Here is a 27,009-nt window from a genome sequence, read left to right as displayed (position 1 = left end):
CCATTCCTTCGTGTGTGAACGGGAGCTTGCTACCCATCTGTCGGAGCCTGTGTTGTCAGTTCCTTGGGGATCTGACAAAGAGCAGGAAACACCACGAAGAGGGGCGGCCCACGTGGCTCAGTCGGTTGAGCGTCCGACGCTTGATTTGGGCCCAGGGCGTGATGGCACAGTCGTGAGATCGAGCCCTGCTTCGGGCTCCACAGTGTACGTGGAGCCTGCTTCAGATTCTCCCTCTCTCTCTCTGCCTCCCTCTGCCCCTCCCCTGCTTGCACCAATGCACTCTCTCTCTCTCAAAAAAAACCCCACAAATAATAATAATAATAATAATATTTAAAAAACGAAGAAATGTCCTGAGAAAAGCTGACACCTCCTTCATCAGCCTTCTTGTGGCTCCCTGCACCTGCTCTCATCTTTCCTAGAGCCCAAACCTGACCCCGCAACACCCCTGTCCAAACCCTCCAGGGACTCCCTCGTCCCAGTATCAGCCCCCGCTCCTTGTGCAACATTCAAGGCTCGATCAGCACCGGTGACCAAGCCCAACTCAGGCTGCCCCAGGCTCTCTATTGACTTCACTCTCAGGCAGGCCCTCCGCAGCTCAGCCTCAGAGGATAAAGGCCAGAGGTAGAGAGAGAGAGAGAGACAGAGAGAGATCATTGAAAAATTTGATTCCTAGGTCCGACCATGCCCGAAGCCAGAAATCGCTGCACTTGTCGTTTATGTGAGCCAAGAAATATCACAACCACCTTTTTTTCTTTTTTTTTCTTAAGTTGGTTCGTTAAGGTTTCTGTTCCTTGCGACCATCTCCTTCCTGCAAATACCCTTCTTGGCTAAAGTGAGCCAGGGTGGGCTTGCGGCCAAAGGACCCTAATGACTGCCGAGGGTCTTCACGATCCAGGCCCACGACCTGGCCAGGCTCCCCATCCCCACGTGCAGCCACGCCAGCCCACCCACCCCTCCCCTCCCCACCTCTGCGGGGGCCCTCCACATCCTTCCCCTCTTTGTTTACTGCTGCCTGCCCGCCTTTCCAATCCCGCTGGGCGAGAGGTCCTCCAAGAAGCCTTCGCTGACTGTAGGGGTCTCTGGGACTCCCCCCATCGTGGTGTTGGCCGTGGGCTATTATAATCATCATGGATCTGTCTTCCCCCACCCCAGACTGTGGGTCACTGGAGGCAAGTCCGACCCATTGTGGTCACCCCCGGTTCTCAGCACAGGATCTGACTCCAAGTAGGCACTCTCCAGGTGAGTGGAGTTCACACCTTACCTGGGGAGACATCAGGGTACTTATGCGGTCCGTGACTTGTGATCAGAAACAGTGCAGGGTCAAGAACTCCCAGCCGTTGCCTACACCACATTTTAACGAATCACATCAGGGGGACCTGGGTGGCTCAGTCGGTTGAGCATTGGACCTCGGCTCAGGTCATGATCTCGCGGTTCATGAGTTCGAGCCCCACGCAGGGCTCTCTGCTATCAGCACGGAGCCTGCTTCGGATCCCCCGTCTGTCTCTCTCTCTCTCCCTCCCCCACTTGTGCTCTCTCGCTCTCCCTCTCTCTCTCTCAAAAATAAATAAACATAAAAAAAAAAAAAAAAGAATCAGGTCAGCCAAAGAGAAGCGTGATGCTGCTTTATTGAAATTTCTTCCCCGTCACACACAAAGCAATTACCCAAAGGGGTGCTGGCAGGGAACCTCTTGCACAGCCCTCTGCCTCTGTATCCCCCTCTCAGACCCCAGAGAACGTGCCTCCATGGCCCTGTCTCCGCCTTGGGGTCAGCGTCCTCAGAACCCCGGAAACAGGAAAAAGAGGGGGTGTTGGGACCAAAACCTTCCCTTCTGCCATCACCAACACGAGCGCCCGTGGCAGGGTCTGGGCCCACAAAGAGTCTGCCTGCCTAACCTGCGGATTCAGTCCAGCCAACGGACCCGCCTGGCGTCAGGGCTAAATTTCTGCTTAAGCACAAGCACTGGGCAGGACGGAGTCCCCTGTGCCGGGACTGGTGACGGACGGGCCAGCCTGCGGAATGGACTGGCAGTCGCTGCGTGACTATAGTGACCACGTGCGGCCAGCTGCTGGTGACGACAACTCTTCGGCAAAACCATCGTGTGTCGGGACGGTTCCGTGACGAGACAACCGTTATTTCCTGGAAGTAGCTGCTGGGGGACGTCTGGCAAGTGCCTGAATGTTCATCTGCACTAACAATCGCTCAGCCGCCCAGAGGCGCCCAAGGGACCAGCGTGGGCGACCAGTTGCCAGGGGCGATTGCATGGCATAGTTTGGGGGCTAATTTGATTTTTAGCATTGTTATTATTGAATTCTGTCCCTAGTTTAAAACTGACTGATGGGCGGCGGACCGTAATTGTTGAAACAAGCCGTCTGAAGAAATCGGACGGCTGTGCTTGGTGGAGGTGGGGGGAGGGGGACCAAGAGGCGATGACTGAGCGGCACTGTTTGTTGTGTGAACGGACAACGGCCTGAAAGCCAACGCGACGGCTGTTGCTGTCTGGACAAACCACCTCCCTGCACGGGGAAGCGTATTTTGATTTGACAGCCACGTGGCGAAAGCGGTCAAGTTGCAAGTTGTTTAACCAAACCCCCCCCGAACTTAGAATGAGCCGGAAACGAGCCGAGGTTCGTTGGACTGAATTTCTGAGGGACTCCGGGAGCCACTCCGCCGACAGCGTTGACCCAGTCGTGAGCATCTCCCAGGCCCCACGGGAAAAGCAGGCCAGCGAGGGGGCCACAAGCCGGTTTGTCCTGAAGTCAGCCGGGCGGCTCACCCCGGGGCCGCAGGGGCCACCAAAGCGAAGAAGCGGCTTGCAAGACAGCTCCGCCCCTCCCAGCACCAGGGCTGGGCCTGGCGGGTGTCACACCTCCGAGTAGGGGGGTGGTGCCGGGTCCCCGTCCGGGGTCTTGTATGGCAGAGACACGGCTTCCTCATAGGACGGCAGGACCGCCTGGGAGCGACAGAGAGATAAGGGCTGACGATTGGCCGGAAGGAACCAGAATGCCAACCTGGAGTCAAGGGGCTCCAACCCCCACCTCTGGCAAAATGGATGACGGTGACCAGCACCTTGCCCACCCAGGACCTTGGGTACTTACTATGCTTGACAATGCATGCACGAGACAGGGGCAGTGTCTATCCCTGTAGGGGACAGACTGGCCTCTGCCTGTTCAGCTTCAAACCCCCTTGTTTTGATAACCATGCACCATTTTCCCTGGGAAAACGCTCTCGGTCCACATGCTTTCAGAAGAATTGGCCCCACCCCTCAGATCCAAGGACATGCGCCCTGGGTGCGGCCATGCAAAGTAGAATCTCCTCCCCCCTGGCTAGCATCATTGGTTTGGGGATAGGCTTGCGACCCAAGCTGGTCCATCAGGCGTGCTCCTGGGACTTTCTGCTGGGGTTGCTGAGAGGGTGGGATGTCAACCTAGGGATTTTGGCAGCCATTTTGCCACCACAAGGAAAGGGCTACCTGAAAACGTAGCCAACACTGAGAACAGGACAGTCCAGAGACGGAGAGAATGAGATCTCACCAGATGTCACAACTCAGCCAGCCTGAGCCAGACTTACGCTGGACGCTCAAGTCCTGGCAGCCAATAAATTCCCTGTTATCACTTGAGTCAGACCGAGTTGATTTCTGCCATTGGCGACCAACAGACTCTTGGCTAATACAACCCCCATTTTACAGAGGAGGAAAGTGGCCCCAGACGTTTAGACCAGCTGCACTTTGCCCATCACATCTCCAATCAGCTGCTTCTAAGACCGCCTCAACCCTCTGCCCAGAAGGCCCCTTCCCCTTTCCCAGCTAACTTGCATCAACTGACAGTCTAAGACTTGGTCAAGTGTCACCTCTTCCAGGAAGTCTTCCCTGATACCCCAGATGAGACCAGGTACCTCCTCTATGCTCCCATTTCCCCCCCCCCAACGCTACGCCCCGAGTTGCAATCAGATCTCTGAATCTGGATTCACTCTGGGCTATGCACTCCCCCAACACAGGGTGGCGTCTTAAGTCCTCTCTGCACCCTCAGGGTTGGATATAAGGCCACCAAAGAGTCAGAGGCAGAAAATATTGAATGCACGCATGAATGAGTAACATCCTAGACTATCAGGGCCAAAAGAGATCTTCCCATTTCTTCTGGTCCAATCATCTCACAGTGGAGAAACTGAACCCCGGGGAGGGAGAGAGGCTTGCCCCAAATGACACAACGTATGGCAGGGCTGGGACCTGACCCCCCCGCCCCCACCACCACCACCACCAGGCTCACCTTCTGGAGCGTCTTGGAGCCGCTCCTCTCCTCGGCTGAGTTCATGTACTTCATGAAGTTGTAGCATCTCCACACGCACTTGAACATGTAGACCTGGAAACAGGCCCGGGTCAAGCTGCGCTTTGCCGGCCCTTCTTCTCGCTGACCCAGCACGCCTGGGACAGATGCTGGGCACTCCCCGGGGAGCCCCAGCTCAGCCCAGAAGGCAGCAACCGGCCAGTGCTGCTCACACCCTGGTTCCGGTTGAGGGGTGCCTCCCCGGCCAGCCCCAAGCGTTCCACACACTGTCCTTTTCACTGCCCCCACAGACCTAGCGCAGAAGGGGGCTTCCGGGGGCTTCTGGGTCCCCCTCCAGCCTCCCTGGCAATGGTCCTACAAATCAGTCTTCTCCACCCCCCGAGCTGGGAAACTCCCCACCTCCTGAGACGACCCCGTCCTTCTTGAGACAGAGCCCGTGGTGGGAAACCTTTTCTCCCAAAGTGCTTAGGATCTGTCATTCGTTAAAGCAGATTACAAAACCGTGTATGCAACAGCATCCTGCGTTTATAAGGGCAGAAAAAACTATATCTACAGATGTATACATCTGGCAGATGACGTCAGCAACTGTTTTCTCTTAGCAGTTGATGTAAGAAGGGGGGGGGGGATTTTCCAAGGTGGGGAGTGAAGCCCCCAAGGGCCTGTTCAAGAAACAATAGCCATTAGGTCTCTCTCTACCCCTAAACCACCCCCCAAGGAAGGAGAGTGGGTCCCGTCTCAGGAAGCTCTCTTGTTTTACGGAACCCCACGATGAGGACTTAGAGGTCGCAGGAATAAATAAAATGAATTATAAAAGAATGAAGTAGGAGGGGCCTGGGGAAACCAAGCAGGTGGAGGGTGGCCAGTGAGGCAGCGTGTGGGACGCAGAGAGAGCTCCCACCCAAGGGGGTAAAGAAGAGGAGGGGAGATGGGGGGAGGGGGGGTACAGGGCTGTGTGGTGGCCTTGATGTATGACGTCCACCCCCGCGCTGGTTCCCCCAAGCCTTCCGGAAAGTTCTCGCTGCACCTCACTAAAGCCCTTGCACTGGGTTCGCCCTTAGAGGGAAGGTTCGAAGGAGTGAAGTTCCATTTCCAGGCTGGCATTAGGTGACAACAGAGATTGCTCAGGGCTTCCAACTGAGGGAGGCAGTGACGTCCGGTGACAGCCACCCACACGGAAAGACGGGAAGGAAATACACCCAGATATCCGGACATGGTCCCTGGGCGGTGGTGGGTGGTGAGTTGACTGCCTCCTTTCTGCTCATCTTGTCACAGTCAGAAAAGAACCCTCTTTAAAGCCCCGTCTTCTGCCGAGTCGACATCAGCCTCCCCGCGGCTTTGGGACACGGGTTCCAGCGCTGGCCTCTGGAATCCCCATGAGGGTCCTTCAGGTATTTGAAGACAGGGATCATGTCCCCCTTGACTCATCTCTCTTCTCAGCTGAATTGCCCTGGTCTCCCTGACTCCCTCAGATGGCAGAGTTTTCTTACCTCCCCACCCTCCTGGTCATGCTGCTATTGACACACTCCAGTCTGTCCTGTTTCTCTAGGAAGTCTCTAGAGTTCTTTTCTCTCTAAGAACTCTAAGGTCTAAGGGACCTGACACGGGACTCTATCCTCTGGACCGGACCACCTCCGAGAAGAATAAAACCACTCCCCTCCCTCCCTGTCAACACCCAACCTCTAGTAACATGACCTCAGGACCCACCTACATTTTGGTGCTTGAATCACAGAAAACTGTGACGGGGCAAAGCAATATTAATTACGTCCCTTTCACAGATGAGACCCAAGGCCCAGAGAGAAGTGGCTCGAACACCAGCTAGACAGCTAGCAAGGGGAGAGCTGGGACTCACATCCAAGACTTTCTGAATCTGATTCCAGATCGAACAACTCCTCCTTCCCTGGATCAGGGTCTCTCCAGGTTACACGTTAAGTCCTTGACACCTGAACACGGGGGGGTGGGGTGGGGGGGTTCTTCACAGATCCCCTCCCTCTCAATGGGATGTCCCTGGGGATCCTAAGTGGGGTCCAAGGAGCTGGTGTGGGAGGGCTGGAGTAAGGAGCCAAGAGCAGGGAGGGCAGCAGCGGCTCCCCACGCTTCCCAGAGCTGGGGGGACAGGGCCTCTCACCTTCAGGATGAGGACAGTGATGAAGGCGATGGAGAAAATGATCATCATCTTGATGAACTGGCTGTGAGCCATACCCTCCTGGCTGGGGAGATAGTTCTGCAAGAGATTTGGGGGCCACGTCAGCGCCTCTGCCCGCAAGGGACTCTTCCAGCGTCCACACGTGGAGGAATGACACAGGCGTGGCACAGCCATCATCCTGCCCGACCCCTGCCAGGGGTGCGACCTACCATCAGCCCCAGGCGACAGGCGAGCTCAGCAAGCCCGCCCACTTGGCTCTTTCCTGGCTGGAGCACCCGGCCCCCAGCTGCGGTGGGGCCACGCCGATGCCCTTCTCCAGAGGACGGGCTCCCAGACGAGGGCTCTGGGAGGTACGTCCCAGCCACACCAGTAAGCCGTGTCGGGAGTGGGTCCTCCAGATCTAGTCAAGCCCTTGGCGTCCGCGGCCCCCTCCCCACCTCAGGTGTAACCTCACGAGAGACCCTGAGTGTGAACGACCCAGCTGAGCCGCTCCCAAATTCCCGGCCCTTGGACCCAGCGTGAGACAGCAACGGTTAGCCATTCCACGTCACTAGGTTTGGGGATAATTTGTCAGACCGCTAGAGACAACGAGTGTTATTTCTGCGGTGCAATTCACACAGCAGGGCTCCCCCTGGGATCGAGCGGGGCCGCCCCCAAAGTCGCGCGTCCTCCCGGCTTCTCCCTTTGCCTCCCCTGCTTCTCTGACTCCTTTTCAAGTGACGTCCTGAGACCTCTCCTTCGAGAAATCACCCCCACCAAGAGTCCTCCTCCCAGGCCCCGCTTAGGAAGGGGGCCCAGCCTGAGCACCGAGGCACAGAGAGGGGAAGCAGCTTGCTCCAGGCCGCAGAGCCGGTGATGGGCGCCGCCCCCTAGCCCAGACTCACCATGTGGTTCATGGCCTTGAAGTTGAGATAGGTGGGGACTTCCATGTAGGAGCTGCAGAGTGTCAGGACGCTCAGGCAGAAATCCAGCAACTGCAAGGTCATCAGGGGGACCTTGGGGGCGCCCTTGGGAGGGCAAAGGCGGGAGGAAGGAAACAAACCGGCAGTGAGGCCCTAACCCAGAGGTCCCGGGGCTGTGGGGCACACGGTGCTCCCTCAGCCCGAGAGACACTCAGCCAAGGATGCTGACGACTGTCCAGCCCACAGCACCCAGAAAGAAACGGACGCCCGTTTCTCAGACATTCCCGCCAAGGGCTGGTGGCAGGCCCCGGGGGGGCTCCCGCGGCCCAGCCCGGGTCCAGCAACTCAGTCTCTTCCAGGACAACAGTTAGGGAAAGTCTGAAGGTGACTTTTGGGGCGCCGAGTCAGGGACCGGCACCCTCCGTCACAGGCATTGGCCCTCATCGTTGGCGTGAATCGTCTTTAGCCTCCTTCCTTCCGCTAGGTCACAAAGGAGGGACAGAGCAGGGACTGGGGACTGAAATGGCCACGCGCCCTTCCCTGTGGTATAGCATCACGTGTGGCTGGCATTTGCCCGCAAGGCGCTGAGCGCCCCGGATACACCTCCCTCCCTGAATGCCCATAACTCTGTTGGTGATGTGCCATCACGGGCGCATTTTCCAGAGGAGGAGGCTTGGGGTGATCCGATGGGGCCCGGGCTCATCACCCAGGGAGGGGTCCCGGGGACTCCCACCCCCGCCAGCCTGAGCCCCTACCACCTCCCCCAGGCAAGGGGGGTGGTTGTGGGACGTGGGTCAGGGTTGGGTACTCACAACCCTGCTGCTCCGGGAGGCAAACTTGAGGTAGGAGGGCAGCTCGATGTAGGAGCCCAGCAGAGTGAGCAAGCACAGGAGGAAGTCCATGATTTGCAGGGACAGGAAGGGCAGCAGGTACTTCTCCCGGTTCTGGAAGACAGGCCCGGCACGGTCAGGGTGTCCTGTGCAGCCCGACGCCCCCAGGGACCCCCCCCCGCCCTCACCGGCAGCTCCCTCCCCCGGGGAGTATGGCCTTCTCCCAAATCATCCCCTCCTGGCTCAGCTGAGGTCGTTCCTCGTGGACCCACACCCCGGAGTGAGGTTCTGGGGATGGGGAGAAGGTAAGACCCAGGCCCTGAATGCAAGGCGTCTCGATGTCCCAGGAGACACGGGGAACAGTCCCCATCTACAGAGATAAGCGCGCCAGGGCCTTCAGGGGCAGGGTCTGACTCAATGTGTTCTCAAGAACCCAACAAGGAAGGGCTTTGTGCCCATTTCACAGATGAGAAGGGATCAGAGAGGACTTCCTAGAGGTGGGGACACTGAGGCTAGATCTGGAAAGAACCACAAGGGGGATGGGAGGCGACAGGAGGCAGAAGGGCCGAACAAAGGTCCGGTGGTGGGGAAAAGTCTGCACTGGCTTAAATGGTGGGACCCTTCCCTAGGTGACCACTCCCAGGGGGTCCAGTCACGGTGAGAGGCCCTGGGAGGCTGAGGCCAAAGTCCCTCTCCTTCAAACTGAGGGGGCCAGTATGAGTGCATTCGAACCCGCTGTTGGGGACAAAATCGCAGAAGGGGTGGTTTTGTGGTTTCTCGGGTGGCTGTCTAAGATCACTCAGGAGGCCACCAAAACAACCCAGACTCCATCTCAGAACCTTCCAGACACCCCGATCCACTTCTCTAGCTGGACCACTTGCGCCCCACGACCTACCCTGCCCAGGGTAAAATCACTCCCTGGGGTACCGGGCTTCCGAAAGAGCGGCATTGGCTCAGGGAGTGAATGGTGGCAGTTCAGGCAAAGTGGAGGCATTCCAAAGCAGCCCCAAACCATCCACTGCCCCACCGCTGCTGGCCTGTGAGTCCCGGGCCACCGGCTCCCCAGGACACCCTTGCTGGGTTCTGCTCTGGTGCCTGTGTAGTGAGGCCCTGGCTTCCTGCCCCCTGGGGGCCGAGGGACAGACTGGTTCCTCTTCACAGGAGGCTGAGGCCCAGTCTCTCTCTCTCCCTCTCTCTCTCTCTCTCCTGCTAGCTGGGTGAAACAGAGCCAGAGGCGTCTACACCCCACCCCACCCCGCCTCTGTTCTGGTTCCTCTCACTGATGACAAAACCCGCTGCTTTCTCCTCTGTCCCCAGGCCTCAAAATGACCCTTCTCTTTCCCCTGTCAAAACTCCCTGCTTGCATTGGCAGCTTACGAGCATGTGGGTCACCAGCTGGTACAACCAAAGCATCCATGTGCAAGCCCCCACCCATGGAGCGTGCATTTTAACGGGGAACCAAGGCCTCCATCCTGACGAGTCTGGTACAGAAACGAGACTTTCCAAACGGCCAGGAAGCATGGCGATCTCTAGGGTGCAGGGGCGGGGAGGGGGGGAGTCTCCCAAAATACCCACCTCCCACCCTGTTGGCAGCCAGTGCTGCCCACTCAGTGGGTGTGAATAGGAAGGGGGGCAGGAGGGCATCTGGGGTTCCTTGCCAGGCCCCAGGTCCCGACCCCCGTCCCCTCCCCCCACCAAGCCCTCACCTTGACCACTCCGATCAGCAGACTCAAGCTGATGACAAAGAGCATGGTGATGAGCAGGAAGCTGGAGATCAGGTTGGCTGAAAGGCAAGGGAAAGCAGTGAGCAGCCCAGAGGTGCCCCCAGGAACCCCATGCAGGTTTCAGGGACCACATTTTGGGAGCCACTGGTGTGGTGGCTATGACAGTGAAGGAGCAAGCCCAGGCCCTGGCCTCCTGCAGTTCTCAGTCTTGGGGACTACTAAGGCAGCAAACAGAACATTTCGGGTAACACAGGATGCAGGGTGGGAGGGTGGCCCGAGTCTGCCACCCTCGGGCCCAGGGCGAGGTCGGGGAAGCCTTCTGAGGAGGTGGCTTGTGAGTGGAGTGACCAGGAGTCCAAGGAGCTGAGACAGGGCTGAGCTCGGTGTGGCCAGCACCACCAGAGCAGGGAGCAAAGGGACGTTGCAAGGTGTAGCCGGAGAGGTTCACCGGGGCTGGATCCCACCATGGGGAGGTTCTAGTTTATTCCAGGGTGGTGGGCAGCCATTGACAGAGGGAGGCAGGAGAGTCCTGCCATCACCTCCCTGAGCTGGTTAGGTTCGCGAAGCACCAGCCTCTCTGCTCTCCCACCTAGAGACTTGGGTGGGGACAGATCTCCCTTTGCCGATGAGAGATCTGAGGCTCAGAAGGGAAGGGGCAGGGCCTCAAACCCCAGCCCGTCTACCTGTCGCCAGGGCCCCTCCCCCTCCCGGGTCCCCTGGACCTACCGAGCCTGAGGTAGCCATTCTGCCAGACCTTGCAGGAGGCCTTGCCGTGGGCCACCTCCACGGAGTGCTCGATGAACAGCAAAACACTCATGATCTGCGGGCAGACAGAGCGACCATCAGTGAGGCCCGCACACCCCCACCCCTGCTCCCGCCCACCCTGGTGGCAGGCAGTCAGGGGCCTGGGAGGAGGCTCCTGGAGGAGACGGAAGGCCAGGTCCGTGGAGCATCCCGGATGAAAGTGTGGCCTAAACAGATAAGACGGCTCAAGCCTATAGTCCTCCTCCTTCCTTTTCCCAGCTGTGTGAGCTTGGGCTAGTTACACAGCCTCTCTGTGCCTCAATTTCCCATCTGTAAAATAAGGATAGCACTAGTAGCTACCTAAGGTTATCATGAGGAATAAGTCAGAGCATCCCAGGAGAGCACTTAGAACCATGCCTGGTTCTTGATAAAACAATAACTATGACTATTGAAGGTCAAGGTTGGTGGCGGGGGGTGGGGGGGGGAGGCTCTGAGGGCTCCCGCCAGTGACTGGCCCCTTTTCTGCACCTTCTTTTATAACAGGCTTTGGGCATTATGGGATCTTAGTCATGGCATCTGAGCATCATAAAGCTTCAAGCTCTTGGAAGTCTCAACACAGGCCTGGGAGCACCTGATCCATGAATCCCTGGGGAGCCCTGTCAATACCAATCCCCAGGTGCCCTCAATTTTTCCATCTGCAAACTGGGGATAATAATGCCTGCTTCATACAGTTGTAGTGGAGCCAGATGGAATAATTCACTTGAAGCACCTATGCTTCCTATTATTATCGCTATTATTCCCACTGGACTGAAGGTTCCAGGCAGGGAAGGCTTGTGTCTCTCTTGCTCACTGCTCTAGCTATTGTATTGGATAGATGGATGATGGATAGATGGATGGATGATGGATGGATGGATAGATGGATGGATGGATGATGGATGGATGGATGGATGGATGATGGATGACGGATAGATGGATGATGGATGGATGATGGATGGATGGATGATGGATGGATGATGGATGGATGGATGGATGGATGATGAATGGATGGATGGATGGATAGATGGATGATGGATGGATGGATGGATGGATGGATGGATGATGGATGGATGGATAGATGGATGGATGGATGGATGGATGATGGATGGATGGATAGATGGATGGATGATGGATGGATGGATGGATGGATGATGGATGGATGATGGATGGATGGATGGATGATGGATGGATGGATGGATGGATAGATGGATGATGGATGGATGGATGGATGATGGATAGATGGATGGATGATGGATGGATGGATAGATGGATGGATGGATGGATGGATGGATGGATGATGGATGGATGGATAGATGGATGGATGATGGATGGATGATGGATGGATGGATAGATGGATGGATGGATGGATGGATGGATGATGGATGGATGGATGGATGGATGATGGATGGATGGATGGATGATGGATGGATGGATAGATGGATGGATGGATGGATGGATGATGGATGGATGATGGATGGATGGATGGATGGATACATGGATGGATAGATGGATGATGGATAGATGGATGGATAATGGATAGATGATCGATGGATGGATGGATGAATGATGGATGGATGATGGATGGATGATGGATGGATGGATGGATGATGGATGACGGATAGATGGATGATGGATGGATGATGGAAAAATGGATGGATGGATGGATGGATGGATGGATAGATGGATGGATAGATGGATGGATGGATGGATGGATGATGGATAGATGGATGGATGATGGATGGATAGATGGATGGATGATGGATAGATGGATGGACAGATGGATGATGGATAGATGGATGGATGATGGATGGATAGATGGATGATGGATGGATGGATGGATGGATGGATGAAGGATAGATGGATGATGGATAGATGGATGGACAGACAGATGGACAGACAGACGAATGAACAAACCCCATCCAAATCTTATGGGCCTGAGTGTTGTGGCCCTGGTGACAGCTGAAGTCCAGCTACAAAACTGCAGTTTGAAAGGACCTTGGATGTCACCTTGCCTGTGCCCTCTGCCATCCAATGTGGGAGTCCTGTGCCATGCAGCCTCTATTTAAATACTTCCAGCCAAGGGAACTCAGTCTTCTGTACGTCCATGTTCTTGCAGCAGCCTTCTGCTCTTCCCCACCTCTACACACAAGTCTCCAGGCACCGTCAGCCCACATTGAGAATCACAAGACCATCTCCTTCCTTGTAGTGGTTGCCCTACCTCTAGCAATATGGCGTGAGTTTACACAGGCTTTCTGGGTGGCCCTGCCTTAAGTAACTCATGGTCAGCTGACAGGCAACCAAACACCCACCACCTGTTTCCCCCCTGCCGATTATGTGGGTTTGGGTTTCTTTGTTTTTGTTTTTGTTTTGTTTTGTTTTGCGTTAGCTCAGACACAGGTCTCAACTTGTCTTCCTGCCATGTTACATTCTGTTCAAGGGGGGCACAAAGGGACAGCACAGAAGAGTGATGAATTGCTGAGCTCCAGGTCAGACGGAGGTGGATTTCAATCCAGCTCAATACGTGGCCTTGGGCAAGTCATTTCACCTCTCTGAGCCTTCTCGTCTGGAAACTGGCAACCCCTGGATTCAGTGAGGAATAGTACTGTATTTGCAAAGCACTGAGCCTGGAACCTGCAGTGGGGGCTCAGCAAACACCATCTGCTTTTGGCTGAGGGGAGCTTACATGAGGTGCTGCAGCGGTACCAAGACCAGGGTGCCAGGGGGTGGACGGCAAGCTTGCTGTAGCTGCCCTTCTACCTGGCGCGAGCTGAGCCAAAAAAAAGGCTCTGTTTCACCAGAAAGGTTGAGAGCAGCCCCGAGCGGAAGGCAGATGCTGTGAAAGCTGCGGCTGGCACCCACAGGAAACGGCCCCAAGAGAAAAGAGCTGCTTCCTCAGCCCCTAAAAGCTGGGGTTCCAGCCCCTCGCAGCCCCCACCCCTCAAGTTCACCTTTAAGGAGGGAAGGAGGAAGCGAGGTAGATGACAGCTCCATCCGGGACGGAACAGAGCACCCTGTGAGGTGGTGAGCTCCCCGTCCCTGGGGGTGTGCGAGCAGAGCACAGATAAGACGCAGCTGGGCTTAGAAGGGCACATGGGTATCTACCAGGTGTGGCAAGAGAAGACTCTGGAAGTCCCGAACGAAGCTCAGAACCAGACAATCCCAACCTCCAGTTGCTCGAAAGAGCCTCTGCCCATTCATTTTATAAGCTCCCCTCTGCTTGTTTTGGAAGCTCAGAGAGGTTAGGTGGCTTGCCCAAGGACATACAGCAAGTTGGGGCCAGAGTGGAGACTGGAATCCAAGTCCCCCAGTGCTCTCCCGATTCCTTCGCGCACACCCCACTCCCCAAAACACCTCAGCACCCCTGCTAGCCAGTACCCCAGGGGGTGCAGATATTTTGACCATGCACCTGTGTCAGTAAAACCCTTTGAACACACTCCTCTGTATTTCTTCATTTCAATTTTTTTTTAAACGTTTATTTATTTTTGAGACAGAGAGAGAGAGACAGAGCATGAATGGGGGAGGGGCAGAGAGAGAGGGAGACACAGAATCGGAAACAGGCTCCAGGCTCCGAGCCATCAGCCCAGAGCCCGACGCGGGGCTCGAACTCACGGACCGCGAGATCGTGACCTGAGCTGAAGTCGGACGCTTAACCGACTGAGCCACCCAGGCGCCCCTATTTCTTCATTTCAAAACCGAATGCGCGTGCCACTGTTCTGGTTACCACGAACATCGTAAAACACACACACACACACACACACACACACACACACACATCCAGAAGTTAATAAAGGATATAACGGAAAAGCTTGGAAATTCTAATACTGTCCTCCTGAGGTCTCAGCGGTCACCTCGGGTATCACCGCACTTTGGAGACCAATGCTAAGCCACAGCCGTCCCCAACCCCTCAATTCTGGTCCTAAACATCTCTCACGGCCCCCCCATCTTGCCTGCCATCCTGCCATTAGCATCACAGTCACCCCCTCCCTCCCCACCTCCACCCTATCCAATGACCCCGAGAAGAGGAGAGAAGGGCAGGGACCTTTGTGTACCCTGACCGCACGCTATCCGTGCCACCCACACCTTCCCGACGATCCTCCCAAACGCAGCAAAGGGACTATTCTGAATACTCCCACCCCCCACTTCACAGATGAGGAAAGCGAGGCTCAGAGAGGTCCAGTGACTTGTCTGTGGCCTCCAGCTGGTAATCTGCAGGGCCAGGATTCAAACCCAGGCCAACGGGCCCGAGATTGGATTCCTTCTTCCACTGTCCTTCCAGCACCTCCCAACCTCCCACCTCTGCCTGAAGCCTGGCCCGCTTCGCCACTCCCATGCCTGCGCCGGGGGCAGAGTCAGAGGGGCCCCAACCCCCTCTCTCCCCGCAGTTCCTGCAAGGTCAGCAGGTGCCGGAAGTGGTCTTCCTTGCGTAAGAATCACCTTCTTACGGGCTCAGCCTTCCCTCCATTCCACCTTCTCAGCAGCCCTATAAGGTGCGGGAGGTAATTCTGTCCCCCAAGTGAGAGCCCCGAGGCCCAGAGAAGGCAGAAACCAGCTCAGAGCCCGGCAAACTCAGAATCTGACTCAGACGCTCTGCCGGCCCCTAGCCTTCAGCAGAAGACACCAGCCCCAGTCCAGAAGAAAGACAGGAGCCTCCGCTCCCTAGGAGATGGGAGGGGGAGGAACTGACACTTATTGAGTACCTACTGTGTGCCCAGACCTGCACACACAGGCCTCCATCGCAGTCTCCCAAAACCCTGCGACAGAAGCCACATTTTCCCCATTTTACAGATGAGAAAATGGAGGCTCCGAGAAGAGAACTCACATGGCCGCCGGGGATCTGAACCCTGTTACCTGGGCTCCCAGGGTCCAGGGCTCCACCCAGGGCCGAGTGGGCCCAGCCCCTGGTCTTACCAACCTTCTGCCCACCCTTCCCCCGGCAGCTCTGGACACCTCCGACTCCAGAGCCGGCGGGTGGGGCACCAGAGGCGTCCCCCACTGCCTCACTGCTGTGTAACCCTGCCCAGTTCCGGACTCCTCCCTGCCTTCAGTTTACCCGCTCTGGTCATTGAGGAGGATCACCCCCATTTGCACCACTGGGACGATCGAACTCCTTGCAAACTATGGCATGTGACACCGAGGCCACCCAGGGTGGCCCCCTGAAGCTGTGCTCTGTTCATCCGCAGGCCCTCACTGTTCCACCCAAGCCCCTACCCAGGAGCCTTGGCGGTTCCCGGAAAGTAACTGGTGTTCCTACAGTGTATGCTGGGAGAGGCCCGGAGACCTCAGGAGCCCCGAGGTTCCAGGCCCCTGGCCGCCACCTTCCCCCTCGCCCCCGCCACACCCCTGCTGCTACCCACCTGGACAGAGAGTTGCCTTCTCCCGGAGCTTTGAGGGTCTGGCTGGGCCCTGGCCCACGACCCCCAGGGACAGGACAGGGCTCCTCTCCTCCCACAAGCCCACTCGCTCACCTGCTCCCCCAGGGCGGCGCCTTTCTCACTGCCTTTTCTCTTCGGCGGTGAGATCACGCAGGGAAGAGCTAGGGTGCCTAGGTCAGGTGGTCCTGGGTCCAACCCGAGCTCTGTGCCTTCGAGCAAGCCACTGACCTCTCTGAGCCTGCCTCCTGGGGATATCAACCAGACCTGCCCCACAGGGTTGCGGTCAAGTCAAATGACATCCCAGCACGGGGCCAGGCGTCCCAGCAAGTGCTCCATAAACCAACACGGTTGGGCCGTGTTCGTTAACCTGTGTAGGCGCTCATTCACTCCCTGTTTGTTCATCCAAGAAATGCTCTCTGAGCACACAATGGCCCCAGGCCCTGTCTAGGTAAGCCACTCACCCTGGCCTGGCCCGCCGGTGTCACAGTCCCTGGGGGAAACCATGGGTGACCAGTGTGTTCAGAGTCACGACAAAGGGCCTGCAGAGGGCTGAGGGTCCCTGATGAGGGAGTGATCGCCACTGTCTGGAAGCCTCACGGAGGGTTTCACAAATGGGAAAAGTTGGAGTAGGGTTTTGAGGGTTAAGTAGGAGTTTCCCAACAGAGAAGAGAACAAAGCATTCCAGGAAGAGGGAGCATCACAATGCAGAGGCCCAGAGGCTGGCAGTGCAGATCCAGGGAAATTCGTGGGTGGGAATGCCTCTCCCTGAAGGAGGGGATGTTACCAGTGGGCAAGTGAGACCCAGAGAGACACAATGACCAGCCCAAGTCCACACAGCAAGCCTGTCGCAGAGCCGGGATGAGCCTCCTTCCAGACACCGAGCCAGGGCTCAGGCGGCAAGACCACGTTAGTCCTGACCGTGCTCAGCCCCCCCGCCCCGCCGCCACCCCTGCTTTCCATTCCCCCCTCTCACCCCTTCCCTCTGCTCCTCCCTGGGCTCGGTCCCCATGCCCAGCCCTACCCTGTCCCTTCTTTCTCAATAAACACAACCTCCCTAAGCTGAGCAGGCCTGGAAGCTGGGAGATTTTCTGTTTTCCTAGTGATTCTGAGAAGCAACCGACAGCTAGAGCTGAAATAGAGGCAGCAGGGCTCGTAGGGTGAGCGGCAAAGCCGGGGGGTGGGCGCGAGAGGAACGGGGTCACTACGGAATATGGCCGTGGCCATAGTGGCGGTGACCCTGGCGACCTTGCTGGGGGGTGAGGACTGGCTGTCACGTGGCTGGGTTTGGTGTGGCGGAGACAGTTACGACGACATGTGTGACCACGGCTGTGGCAAGGGTCGGGGGTGACAGAGGCAACTCCAGCGGACCTGCTGGGAAGTAGTCACGGACATCGTTGCTGATGTTGATGACGTGGTGACATCTCGATTCGGTTGTGCTGATGGCAGTCACGGGGAGGGTGGTGGTGACATGTGACATTCCCCGACTCTGGGGCTCGGACACCACTTCCCTGACCAGGAAGGTGGGCCTGACCTCCCGGGGCTCAGGACGCACCCCCTCAGAAGCAGGCAGGCAGGGCCCCAGCCTCTGAGATTCCAGGGGGGCTGCCACTTACAGAGACCCGCCCCTCAGTGAGTGCCTACTACGTGCCAGCTGGAGCGGGACAATTTCCCGGCCTTTCACTTTATCGACGCTTCACAAATCCCCGAGGTCAGACTGTCCCCCCCGCCCCCGCCGCCCCACCTACGTCCGAGGAGAGCAGGGGCCTGGGTGTGAGTTGGTTGAGTTTGCACAAGGAGTCAGGCCCGGGCTGGTCCTCGACCCTCCCTCCACACGTAGCGCAGCTTGCAAAATGGGAGATGAGTCCCAAGTGCACACCCCTTCCCGCCCCTTCTCCCTTTTCAGGGCTGCTCCAGCCAGACCCTGTGTCCTCCGGCTCTGGTGGCCTAGGGACCCGAGGGCTCTTGCACGCTTGGACCATCATCATCATCATCACTTTCATCATCGTCGCGCCATCACTGAAACTCACCTGCCCACTCTGTTTCCCCTGCCCGCCGCCCCCCCCCCTCCCCGCGTATCTGGGAGGAGGAAGGGAGAAGACAGCCAGATGTATCAGCGTCAAGAGGAAGCTCTCCTCCCCCACCCCCTCCTCTGCCACCCCATACTTCCTGCCGAGGCTTATCGGGGCCACTGGGCGGGGGCCGTTCCCCCACAGCACTACCGTCCCAGTCACCTCCCCAGCCGGCCCAGAGATCATCTGCCGGGGCCCCCGGAGCCAGGGCTCGGCTGCCCTCCTGTGCCCCAGAGCCAGCTTCCCCGCCCCGAGGCTGCCACTCTGCCGTCCTCCCTGCCACCCCTGCCCCCTCCACTGTTCGCTGACCAGCAGAAGTGCCTGTGTGTGGACACCAAACCACCAGTCCCCATGGCCACGGCCACCCTATTTGTAATAGCCCCAAACTAGAAACGACCCTCCCGCAGGAGGACAGGCAAATACCTGGTGATGTATCCGTTCAGTGAAATATTACACGGCGGGGCTGCTGGCCACACACAGCAACACAGAGGAAGATCACAAACCCAGTGTTGAGGCAAAGAAACCAGACACAAAAAGGCACCTGCTGTGAAATCTCATCCCTAGTTAGTTCTAGAACATATGTGGGAAGAAGCCAGTGGGGCAAGGGTGGTGCCGAGGAGATGTCACCAGGGGCCTCTAGGTGCTGGCCTTGTCCTATTTTGTAATGTGGGTGGAGGTGACACGGGAGTGTTCACCTCATACAAGTTCAAGATGTGCACTTGTGATAGCTATGTAAGTTATACACCAATAAAAGGTTGGCAAAAGCCAAATCAAAGAGCGATTAGCTGGTACCTACTATGTGTCATGCCCTGGGGATTACAAAGATAAATCAGGCTTCCGGGCCCCCAGGCCCGAAGACAGGGGCCACGGGGCCCAGGAGCTGGGGGTGAGGAGCCGCCCTGGGATGGGGATGACTGTTGGGGGTTCAGGGTCCGGGACTGGGGGCTCCAGGAAGGCTTCTGAGAAGCAGTACGTCTTAAAGACATTTTCTCCCAAAGGGCAGTGGGAAGGATGTTCCAGGCAGAGGGAAGGACAAGAGCAAAAGTGGGTGAGCCCCATTCAGGAAACTAAGAAGTTCTCTTGGGGATTGTAACTTGGGGGCCATCCGTGCCAGGCACCCAGTAAGCCCCCAGGAAACGGTAGCTGCCGTGCGGCTGGGCTGGTGTGGGGGGTGTCGGAGACATGAGGGAACAGGTGATTTTCCAGGGGCCGTGACTTTGGGACTGGCAGAAGCCCGAGAAAGACCACTCCAGGCAGAAAGGACAGCTTGTCCAAAGGCGGGGAGCTCACAGAACATGATTCGGACGGCGCGTGCCTCGGTTTATCACATTGTAGCATAAGGATCGCCAAGATGGGAGCGCTCCATGGGGAGCGTCTTGCTCCGGCCCGGGCTGTCTGGGAGGGCCAGCATTCTATCCTCAGGGACCCCCTGCCCTCCGCATGTAACAGCCCAGCAAGACCTTCCCTTTGCCCTCTGCCCTCTGCCCTCGGCCCTTCCAGACCTGCCCCTTATCCTCACTTCAGCCTTGTGAGGCAAGTTCTGTTTTTCTCATTTTCTCCCCATTTTGCAGGGAAAATCGAGACTGTGTCTTTACACGTGGGCTCTGAGTTTCTACGAACGAGCCCCCCCCCCCAGATCTTACAGTTGACCCCTCCCCTGTCACTACCAAGAAGCCTGCCCCCCCACCACCACAGTCTGGGCCGTGAGCAGGACCCCCGGGCTCTCGTCCTTCATCTGCCACAGGCTGCAAAGTCGACTGGCCCTTCCAAGCCTGTTTCCTCTCCTACCCAACGGAGGCTCTAGCGTTAGCTGCCATTTGTGGGGCGCTCGTCAGGGGCTAAGCATGTCTCCACCTGGTTTCCTGTGAGTCCCGGAATGACCCCACACTTCTGGGCCACCGGCCCCCATTTGACAGGGGGGGAAACTGAGGCTGGGGGAGAGGAGGGATGATCTGGGCCACAGCAGGGCCGAGGACTGGCAGGGCAGGGAGCCAGAACCTTTACCTATGCAGCCTCTCACTCAGCCTTCGGCCTCATTGGGCGTTCTGTGGGCCCCTTCCTCACAGGAGACCAGCACAGGCCTTGCAGTGAGCACGGAGTGAGGCTCTGGTCCCAGGACCTCAAAATAGAAGCCTCACCTCCTGGGTGACTGAGAAGACGTCACCCCACCCAGACCCAGCCCTCCAGTCATGGGGCCCAGTCCGAGTGGGGTGGACGCCCTCCTCCCAGCTGGTGCCTCCCTTAGCTGCGGCCCTCTGACAGCAGTGGGTCCTTCCAATCCAGGTGATTCCTGAAGACTGGGACTACCACCCACACCCCATGCCCAGAAGCCCCTTCCTGCCCTTCCCTGGGGCCTGAGAACCAAGAAGTGGGGAAGAAGACAAAGCCCAGCCTGGGGTCTGGCCTGTCTTCGCCCCCCTCACAGGGTAAAAAAGTTCCATCGCCCAGCCCTCCAGGTCTGGTGACACAGGAAACGCTTAACTTTGCCCCCCAGGGGGCGCCCTGCGTGCAGCACCCCCATGGGTCCAGTGGGTCTGACGGCCCCCTCGAGCAACTGTGTGGGCCTCCAGCATTTTATAAGTTAGCAGGTGGGGTGCACATCCCCGAGATGAGGAACAGAGCTCAGTTCCAACGGGGCCCCTGGGCCACCCCCGCCCCACCCCCACCGGCCTCTTCACACCTCCAGGAAGGGCACAGAGCTGCAGGGCACAGACCAAGGCCTTTCTGCCCCACATGGGGGCACCAGGCGTGAAGGCGGAGGTTCTAACAGACTTTCATCAGGGACTTTCCCCACCTGGCAGTTGGGGCCTATTTTTAGGTCCCAGACAGACGAGCTTTCAAAGATGCAGTCTGCTCCCCCAGCCCACTCTGGGCACCAGCCGGCAGCCCCTCCCTCAAATGGGGCTGCATCAGCTCAATGCCCCAAAGCAGTCGCCCTTGAGGCCGGGGCTACTGACCCCAGTTAGGAGATGAGGAAACTGAGGCCCCAGACAGCGAAGTGCCTGCCTGCGCCAGGTCACCTGGTAAGTTAGGAGACGGCTCTGTGACTTTCAATCCCAAAACGGAGCGGAAAGGAGAGCCCCTGGGGGGTCTGAGAAAGACAAATCAGGAGGGCTTCCTGGAGGTGGAAGCTTCCCGTGAGCTGGACCATAAAGAAGAAATGGGTAAGAGGAGAAGACTGGGTCAGGAGACTGGCTCCCCGCCTGTGACCTGGAACAAACCAGGAACCTTCCTGGACCTCTGCTTTTCTCATCTATAAAAGGAGAGGACTGGACCAAGCAGAGATCCCTCCTTTTGGCTATGAAGCCTGCAAGAAAAGAGGAACTCGGCCCAGCCTCCCCCCACCACACCTCACAGCCATCCCTCCCTAAACCCCAGCTTCACGAGCTTCCCCGTGTTCCAGACATCACATGGTCTCTCCCACCCCCAAGGCTTTGCTCAAGCTGCTCTCTCGACCTGGCCTGCACTCTTCTCCCCAGCACCCCCAAGCTCGGGCCTGCTCATCCTTAGCACGCCAGCCTCCTCCAAGAAGCCGCCCCTGAATCTCCCCTCCCCCGTCTGTTCCGGGACTGGGATAAGGCCCCTCATCTGTGCCCCCAGAACAGTCAGCACCTTCATCCAGCAAAGCCATTGTCACAGTTGTCCTTGGGCCTGGAGCCCCTAGAGGTCCAGACCCTGGTCTGGAGCTCGGCACATAAAAAGGAGGCATGTTGGAGAACGTATCTTCATTAAGGACAGGCTCCTTCAAATAGTAAGATGGCTTTACTTTTTTTTGCCAATTTATCGTTTTTTTTGTTTTTTTTTTTTATTTATTTTTGAGACAGAGAGAGACAGAGCATGAACGGGGGAGGGGCAGAGAGAGAGGGAGACACAGAATCGGAAGCAGGCTCCAGGCTCCGAGCCATCAGCCCAGAGCCCGACGCGGGGCTCTGAACTCACGGACCGCGAGATCGTGACCTGAGCTGAAGTCGGCCGCTCAACCGACTGAGCCACCCAGGCGCCCCTTTTTTGCCAATTTAAAAAGCAATATACTTGAGCAATCAAATAAATACAGTAGCATTGGATGATAACCCAAAGTACAAAATAAATATCTGTGAGTTTCTACTGCTATAAATAAGTAAACCGTTTCGTATTATTAACACATGAGGAAAACAGACGAATCTCCCATGAGAAATTCCAAACGCCCTCAAGAAATAACTTCCCATTCTTTAAGTGACTTTCTCCCCCAAAGGAGAGTATGGAAGGCGGGGCAGGGGGGAGGAGTGGAGGCAGTGGGGAGAAACCTGACGATCATGACTGCCGCCAGGTGACCAAGGTCGCCGTCAACAGTGCTAAGACACGTCAGGAGTCCATACCTTTGATATGCTGTGCTGACGATGGCCCCTTACCCCTGTGGTCTTCCTCCCAAAAACACCTGACCCAAGCCTCACCAAGAGAAAACCCTCAGACAAGTCCCATTTGATGCATATTTGACAAAACGTATGCCCAGCACGCCTCAGAACTGTCAAGGTCACCAAACACAGGGAACATCTGAGAAACCGTCCCAGCCAAGAGGAACCTAAGGGACATAAGGACTAAATGTGACACGGTATCCTGGATGGGATCCTGAGACAGGGAAAAAAAAAAAAAAAGATGTTAGGGAAAAGCTGAGAAAATCTGAATAGAGTGTGGACGTTAGTGCGTCGAAGGCGACCCATCAACTGTGACAGACGAGCCATCACATAAGGTGCTAACACTAGGGGAAAACAGGTGCAGGGCGTACGGAACTCTGTACTATGTCTGTGACATTTCTGTAAATCGAAAACTGTTCTAAAATTAAGTTTACTTTAAAAAGTCATACGTGTGCATTGTACCGGACACGGAGAATACGGGAGTGTAGAAACAATTAGAGCTTTCACAACCCTGGCAGCCCAGAGACAGCCAGCCCCGGCCTCCCTCCCTCCCCAGCCTGGTGCTACAATGTTTTGAAACCACAGCGGGTGTAAGCTTTTTCGTCCGGGCAATGCGTTCCTAATGGGATTCCAGGTGCCTTGGAGGGGAGAAGTCAGGGAGGGAGAGATTTCTGAGCAAAAGGGCCTTCCGGGGATCCTTTCCTCTTACCATTGATTTAAGACAGGCTTTGGGTTGCAGACAAGCCGGGGCCAAAGACCCAATTTAAGCCTCCCCAGAGAGGCCGAGTCTATGAATAGCTCTTAATGTTGTCACCCATGACTGGCTCCAGATGATGACAATCTGGGCAATGAACACATCTGGGCAATAGCTTCCCTTTTTCCATCCAGATGTTAGAGGCCAGGACAGTATACCTGTCCCCCCAGTTGCTCAGTCACAAGAAAGCCCCCAGCCCCCCTGCCCTTTCTGGGAAGGAGCAGAGGACGATCCCCCCATTGGAACCAACCAAGGACCCCAGACAGCACTGCCCGGTACAGCTTCCTGGCTTCTCCTCTGCTCTCATGCCTTATGTTCTAGAACACCCCATGGCTCCCCATGGTTCACATTACAGACACTGGGAGTGACTTAGCACCCGGGAGACATTTGGTAACGTCTGGAGGGATTTTGGGTTGTCACAACTGGGCAGGTGGGGGGAGGCTACCGGCACCTTGTGGATAGAGGCCAAGGATGCCGTGAAACGTCCCGCAACGTACGACAAAGAATTCTCCAGCCCCAAATATCAACAGCACCCTACCCCGAACTCCCAGAGTCCTCAGCTTGTCACTCGGAGCCCCTACCACCACCTGCACCCCAAGCCAAAGCCTCCAGCCTGGGCTGTGTAAGTGTCCCCTACACAAGCCACCACCCCTCAGCCTGTGCACTTTGCACACCTGTGCCTCACCACCCCCCATACGCTACGCCTCCCCTAATGGCACCTCCTCCAAGGAGGCTTCCCTGGTCACTCGCCCACACTTTCTCCAGCTCTGCGGGCAGGCACTGATGTCGCTTCACCACGTCCTGGTGAGGACCTCACGCAGCGTTGTCAAGAAGAACTCTCGAGAGTCGCGAAGCCTGGGGCCTTCAGGACAGAGGCCAGGCCCAAGCAGCCTGCATGTGGACGCCGTCCCGCCCGCACAGGGATTTCTTTTTCACCTCGAGCCGGTCGCCAACATGGGAACGCCACAACATGGGGCATAAAAGGCCGTGTTTCCTGCTTCTCTGAATGTCAGAAGAGCGGCTGCTGGGGCCCGCACTCCTGTGTGGCAACACTCAGCGGAAGCAGAGACCGGCCACCAGGGTAGACCCAGAACAGGGCCCGAGGTCACCGCGGGTCCGTCCGCCCCACTACGCTCACTTACGCGACCTGTCCGGCCCGTCAAGAGGCTGGAGTCTGAAACCTCTGCGCCAGTCCACATCCCCACCCCTCATTTTCTAAAGGGGACACAGAGGCCCGAGAGAGAAACTCGTCCAAGGTCACACAGCCAGTCAGTGGCAGAGCTGGGGTACGGACCCGGGGGCCTTCTCCCCCACAGGGACGCCGCGGGGGCCAATCACCGTCCTTCGGAGAACGCTGCCCAGTCCGAGCTTGGAGAGGCCCTAAGGATTTCACGTGGGGACAACCAAGGCGCCATTCACTTCTCCCAGGATCACTCTCACGCCGGCGGGAGCCGGGCAAGGCAACCTCTGAGAAGCGCCCCAAACCGGCATCACTCCAAGTGCCCGGCAGCCTACTGTGTCGGAGGCACTGCTCACAACACTGCTGTGCGCCAGGCACCCCGATCCTCACAGCCAGAGAGGTATTACTGTTTTCAATGAGGAAACCGGGGCCCAGCGAGGTTAAGTCAGCGGTCCCCGGCGGCACAGCTCGGAAGCGGGGAGGCGAGAATTTGCACCCAGGAGTGGACCCCAAAGCTAGCTGTGCACTGATCCGCTGAGGAGCCCCACCCCTCTGAAGGCCGGGCTCTCGCCACAGCCCTGCCTGTCCTGCCCAAGACAGGCAGCCAGACTTCAGCAGTTTCCAGCAGCCCACCACAACAGAATGCCGGATTTAGGCTAATTTTGAGGAAGCCCTTCTAGGCTCATGAGAGAACTGTTAACCACAGGCCCTGAGTCACCCTAAGGAGGAAGGCGCCTGGGTCTGGGGGAGCTGGGTGTGGCTCGGAGTCGTGCGGTGGGGTAGACGGGGTCCGGGCAGGAGTGAACAGAGACCCCAAGCTTCACCCACCGAGACAGAGCGGGGAGCCGCTGGCCCCAAGGGGCTGCGAGCGAAAAGACAAAGGCTCCACGCCGGGGGGGGGGGGAGGGGGGGGGTGGTTTGCACACCAGCTTCCAAAGGGGAACCGCTGGGCTGCTCCCCCTCAGTGCGGGCCAGGCAAGCCACCCCACCCCATAGCACCAGATCTCAGATCTTCTTTGGTGGTTTGGTGGGTTGTAAACCAAGAGGATTCAGCCCCCTCCCTCCCCGCCCGGAGCACAAAGGAGAGGGTCCCGCCTTCATCCCCCCCCCCCCCGGCGGACCCCATCCCCTGGCAACAGCCCCAGCCCACGTTTCTCCCGAGATGCCTGGCTCCCGACGCACTTTGCCGGCTGCTGCTGCCTTTGAACCTTGAGGCTGTTCTTTTGTCCCATTTTACAGAGGCAGAAACTGAGCCTCAGAGACAACGTGAGTCCCATTCGCTCAGCAGGAAGACCCTACTCCCACCACTGCTCCACTCTGCTGCTGCAGGGCCCCTTCCCGGCTTGAAAAAGGGGAACCTGAGGCCCAGAGCAGGGAAGGGATCTGGCCGGGCTCCCGCGGAGAGGTGGTGGGCAGCGGTCCTCCCACCCGAGGGGGTCAGTAGATTGGGGCCCTCTCTCTTGCGCGCGCACACACACACACACACACAGCCTCCCCGCGCCCACCCGCCCACTCACCACATGGTAGATGGCCAGGGCGGTGGTGGCAATGCGGACGTTGAAGCAGCAGCAGGTCTGGCGGACGGCAGCCGTGCGGGGGGCCATGGTGCTGCCGTCCCCTGCTCCTAGGCACTGAGGGAGAGAGCCCAGCGCCTGGAGCAGGGCAGAAAAGAGGAAGCCGCCAGCTACCCTCTTCACTTCCTTCCTGCCCCTCAGACAGGCAGGGGCCGGGTCGTCACCACTGGGGCGGGGCAGCTGGGAAGGGCTACAGGCTGCCTCCAGCACCACAGCTGGCCCTTTGCCAGCCCCGGGGGGCTGGGGAGGGGCCTCCGGGGGAGGGCAGGTCCTTGCACCTCCATACGTACCGTTCGGTAGAGCTGGGGTTGGAGCAGACTCACGCCCCGCTTACTGGACGCTCCCCATCGCTCGTGGAAGGCAGCGTTACCATTTTGTAGACGGAGGAACACAGGGCCAGAGAGGTCAAGGCAACCACCCCAAATCGCACAGCAGTCAGTGCTGGTGGCGCGATTCAAACCCAGGTCGGCCTGGCTGCAAACGTAGCTACCGCATAGCGTGCTCCTGGATGAGTTGCTCTCATGCTCACCTCTGTCCTTTGAGGGAGGTCGCATTACCAGCCCTAGTTTACAGATGAAGAAACGGGGGCCCAGAGAGGGGGAGCGACTTGTCCAAGGTCACGCGGCCAGCCCACGGAGGAACTGGGATGAAGGGGAGCCGACTGCTCCGAGAGGTGGCCCCTTGGAGCTGGTGTTCTCTTCACTCTATGTCCAGCCTCAGAACGCGTCCTTCCTGAGCTCTGTCTGAACCAGGACAGGAGAATGATTACTGAGCAAAGCCCTCAGTCACACGTCTGGCCCTGGGCTGGGCTCTCCCCACAGCTGGCTCCTTTATGCCTCGCGGCAGTCTGGGAAGCCCTCAAGTCAAGCCTCTCTCCGTGGGCCACAGGGACCCCGAGGCTCACATGCCGTCAGGGATTTTTCTCCCCCTCACTCTTGGGAGGAGTTGGAATTAATAAAGCGTGACTATTAGCAAGCTTCGCCGGCAAGCTAGCGTCTCTATGCCCTTC

The 27,009-nt window shown here is 57.6% G+C and overlaps 1 protein-coding gene across 1 annotated transcript; it reads right to left on the bottom strand.

Moving 5' to 3' along the window:
* Positions 1-1,607: 1,607 nt before the first annotated feature.
* Positions 1,608-26,112, bottom strand: LAPTM5 (lysosomal protein transmembrane 5). Its single transcript, XM_058718323.1, has 8 exons — positions 25,944-26,112; positions 10,607-10,700; positions 9,863-9,939; positions 8,139-8,270; positions 7,309-7,431; positions 6,407-6,502; positions 4,264-4,356; positions 1,608-2,951 (listed from the first exon to the last, which is right to left on the bottom strand). The coding sequence occupies exons 1-8, from the start codon at positions 26,028-26,030 to the stop codon at positions 2,862-2,864; spliced, it is 792 nt and encodes a 263-aa protein (XP_058574306.1). The 5' UTR covers positions 26,031-26,112; the 3' UTR covers positions 1,608-2,861.
* Positions 26,113-27,009: the final 897 nt, after the last annotated feature.

The sequence above is a fragment of the Neofelis nebulosa genome, chromosome 2, assembly GCF_028018385.1.
Source record: "Neofelis nebulosa isolate mNeoNeb1 chromosome 2, mNeoNeb1.pri, whole genome shotgun sequence".
Classification (NCBI taxonomy): domain Eukaryota; kingdom Metazoa; phylum Chordata; class Mammalia; order Carnivora; family Felidae; genus Neofelis; species Neofelis nebulosa.
The sequence above is the reverse complement of the archived record's forward strand: the minus strand, read 5'-3'. Positions and strand labels throughout refer to the sequence as shown.

What these genes read in the sequence shown, in the direction of transcription:
- LAPTM5 (XM_058718323.1), bottom strand. Translation starts at nt 26,030, where the DNA reads ATGGCCCCCCGCACGGCTGCCGTCCGCCAGACCTGCTGCTGCTTCAAC. An exon ending in GAATGGCTACCTCAGGCTCG is followed by an intron (nt 9,940 to 10,606) that starts GTAGGTCCAGGG and finishes CTTGCCTTTCAG; the next exon opens with CCAACCTGATCTCCAGCTTC. An exon ending in TCAAGGCCATGAACCACATG is followed by an intron (nt 6,503 to 7,308) that starts GTGAGTCTGGGC and finishes AATCTCTTGCAG; the next exon opens with AACTATCTCCCCAGCCAGGA.